The 3,651-nt window shown below is 33.4% G+C and overlaps 1 protein-coding gene across 1 annotated transcript; it reads right to left on the bottom strand.

Moving 5' to 3' along the window:
* Positions 1–947: 947 nt before the first annotated feature.
* LOC133819256 (probable aspartic proteinase GIP2) lies at positions 948–2,495 on the bottom strand. The gene has a single exon (XM_062252457.1). It carries the CDS (start codon positions 2,456–2,458, stop codon positions 1,133–1,135), a length of 1,326 nt encoding a protein of 441 aa, XP_062108441.1. The 5' UTR covers positions 2,459–2,495; the 3' UTR covers positions 948–1,132.
* Positions 2,496–3,651: the final 1,156 nt, after the last annotated feature.

Below are 3,651 nucleotides of genomic sequence, written 5' to 3'. Positions count from 1 at the left end.
CCTACACCTCTACATTAATTTAGGGGATGTTACGTTGTGAGTATTCTTTTTTATTTTATCGGTATAGCATACTCCTTACATGGGTATGTGTGGGCATTTTTACCCAAAAAAAAATTCATGACAATATTCATTATATTTATAGCGAACTTCTTGCAAGTCTTCAAGAAATTCTAAATAATTTATAGTGTCAAAAACAAAGTTCAAACAACTTATTGCGCTCATGCTTATTTTTTTTTACAAGCGTATAAAAATATCTATTTGAACTTTATTTTTAGCACTTTAAATTATTTGAAATTTCTTGAAACCTTGCAGATTCGTTATAACTAAAATGAACATCACAAAAAAAAAAATCATATATAATCACACTCCTCTAAAACTATTCATGAAAACAATCTAAAATCAATCATTAATTGTTATTGTATAATTTATCTACTCATAAAATCAAAGCTACATATTCCATATAATTTAGCATATGAATATCTTTTTATTTAGCCAAAATTGGACATGCATTCAAATAAAAAAAATGGTAAAGAAAAGAACCTTTTAAAAAAGGGTTAGAGAATCTCTTTGGCCAAGAATAAGAGGGAAGTTCACTTTAATCTCATTCTCTTAATTATATTGTCGCCAAGGGAATGCATACAAAGATTTTGTTTTTAATTTATTTCCTTATAAACATCATATGACAATTAACGAGTGTAGAAATATGATCCTTTTACTTGAGATAAAATATTACTTGTGTGAAGTTTTCTTATTAAGAAATTAATATGAATTCTACACCTTCTAGGATACACATGTAGAACCCTTCAACAAAAAATTACACACATGTATACATATATAAGTGGTTCCTGAGATCATTTATTAGTTGTGCTTTTATTGTTGTTTATATCAGAAATGTTATATTAGAAACCAAGCTCTACCAACTTTCATCTCCTCCAGTTCTTGAATAATAAAATACAAATCTCACTCGAACAATTTTATTATAACAATTATAAAGAAACTATAACCATTTAATGATACAGAGATACAAAAGTATCAGTCTGAAGAGGTGATCAGCCATCAGTTAGAGTTACAGTAAATGGACAAGTTATTTTATCACAAAAAAACAAACTATAGTATATGTGGCCAGTCTCTTCTAATCAACGGTGGATCTGTTGAATTTAAAGTTGGAGCAAGATAACTGTCTAGACAGAAGGGAGGAGCTGAAACCAAGTCTGGAGGTAGCCAAATCAAACTGAAGAAGATTGTCCTCAATTTGACGCCCTCCGATCACAATAGCAGTTGGGGTAAACTTAATACCCCAGTCAACGAAGTGAAGTGGACCACCGTCAACGAATCCAAGGCACAACACCTCATTGCTGACCCTAACCATCGAGTTGGCACCAGTAACTCTCCACACAACTTTCTCACTCTGCAACACAAACTCAATCGGAGGTACAATGGGCCCAGCTCGGCTGAGGCCGATATCCTTGGCGTTAAAACATGCGCTGAAGGGCGCCACTGCTGCAACTTTGTGCACGTTACGGACAGCAAGCGCATTAACAAAGGCATTTACTACAGTATTGTATATGGAAGTTTCCAATGTTGTGTATGGGTCAACGGTGCTGATCTTTGTTCCGCCATTGCCATCTACGTCAAAGGATAGCAATGAGCTATTCACCGACACTGGCTTTCCGTCAACCTTGATCGATTTCACTCCGATGAAGTACTCGGATGATGACTCGCCTTGGAAACCACCAATGAGATTTACAGGGTTGAGGATGAGTGGAGTATATGTTAAAGACTTGGAAACGTCAATTCCAGAAGACAACTCATATGGTCCGTTGCCAAAGAAAACGACTCCGTTTGTGGACGACAAGCAAACGGCCATCTTCTTTGGAAAACTGAAAGCAGCGGAGAACAAAGAAGGAAGAGCGATCTTGTTCCTTCCAAGGCCGGCAACACCGACGGCGCCACTCGTGAGGCCTTTTAAGAGGAATGTAGGAGCACAAGTGAAGATAAACTTGGGTACGGAAACTACTTTTCCAGGGCGGGATCCGTTGGTAGATTGGATATAGATGATGTCTTGAGAGAGATCGCCACTGGTGCTAGTGCTAATAAAAGGGTTATGAGGAAACTCACCGCATACATCTTCTGATGGGTTACCGTTTGTAGAGCAAGCCTTGGACTTGGCAAGGTTGCATTGAGCTGATCGGCATGGGACGGGCTTTTTGGTGGACGAGTTAAAGCCTTTTTCACAATCCACCCAAAGGAATTCACCGCCGAGATCAATGGCTACTTTGACCTGAACTGGTGGAGTTCTTTGGGTGATGTGGGTGTAGTATTGGTGAGTGGCTGAGTCTTTGGTGACTTGGAGAACAAGAGCTTTGGGTCGGAACGATATAGTTTGGGATATGGAGGGAGAGATAATTAGTAGGAGAAGAGAGCAAAAGAGAAGGTGGTGGAAAGAGTTCGAAGACATTGTTTGATGATATGAATTAATTATTTGGTGAAGAAGGATGACGAAGGCTTTGGCATTTATAAGAATATATTGAGATGTGCAAATATGAGAGTGTTGGACTTGAGTCTCGCTAAAAGTCCATTTAGGGGGCGGCTCGATCTAACATGAATAATTATTGAAATGGTCAAAAGTTCTATATGTTGACTATCTTTGAATTATTATGACGTTAATTTCGAGGGAGAAAACATATTTTATAGTTTCCATAAGATCAAAATAAGGAAACTTGCATATATCTTAATTCATAAAAAAGAAAATAATAGAGATATATATTTTGTTTATCGAGTAGTTTATAACAAACATGGCTCTTTGGTCTTTGCTAAAAGCGATGTTTATGTTAAATTGGGTCTCAAATCAACAAAATAATATATATTCAATTTTATTTCACATTGATCATTATTAATAATGTTGATTTGTTTTTTTAATTAAAGTTATATTAATTAAATAAAATATTAAATTTTGTATTTTTCCCAAAATTAGCCTCTAGCCCACAGTGCCAGCAGTGAAGATGCTCTTATGGATCACGTGGCCTAGTGCATCTGGGTTGTCCCCGCTTTACTCAGACAATGACACTAAGATATTCAAAAGCTCCACCATTAATTAAGTAATATGTTTATATTAAAATTAAGGACAAACAATCTTTCTTTTGGAGAGAGGTCTCCTATACGCTCTCTCTTTTACACTCTTGTCCATTTGGGCCATTATTTACAAAAGTTAATATCCTTTGCCCCATTTTTCATTTTTGTCAAAAAACAAACAAAATTTTCCCATTTCGTTTTATTAATAATTAAAAAAATAATTATAAATATATATTTTTTCATATTTATATATAATATTTTACTCTTTATTTGTATCATTATTAAATAAAAAACTACCAATCTAACTTTTTATTTTTTTTTCATTTTTGCTTAGCTACATATATAAAAACATATATTTTATATTGTTAGAAAAAAAAATATTTTTATAAATTATTATATATTATAAACATATATATTTTTTTCCGTTCAATTAATATATAAACATATATATATTAATGAGTTTATATACATTAATTAAAAAAAATACTCACACATGTTAAATTAATAAACTCACTAATATATAATATGTACTTTTTGATTAAAAATATAAATTAATATATATTAATTTTTTATTCTATA

Source organism: Humulus lupulus, chromosome 2, assembly GCF_963169125.1.
Source record: "Humulus lupulus chromosome 2, drHumLupu1.1, whole genome shotgun sequence".
In the NCBI taxonomy this organism is placed as follows: Eukaryota; Viridiplantae; Streptophyta; class Magnoliopsida; order Rosales; family Cannabaceae; genus Humulus; species Humulus lupulus.
Note: the sequence above shows the minus strand (reverse complement) of the source record. Positions and strands in the feature narration are given on the sequence as shown.

Coding starts and splice junctions, on each gene's coding strand:
- LOC133819256 (XM_062252457.1), bottom strand. CDS start 2,458: ATGTCTTCGAACTCTTTCCACCACCTTCTCTTTTGCTCTCTTCTCCTA.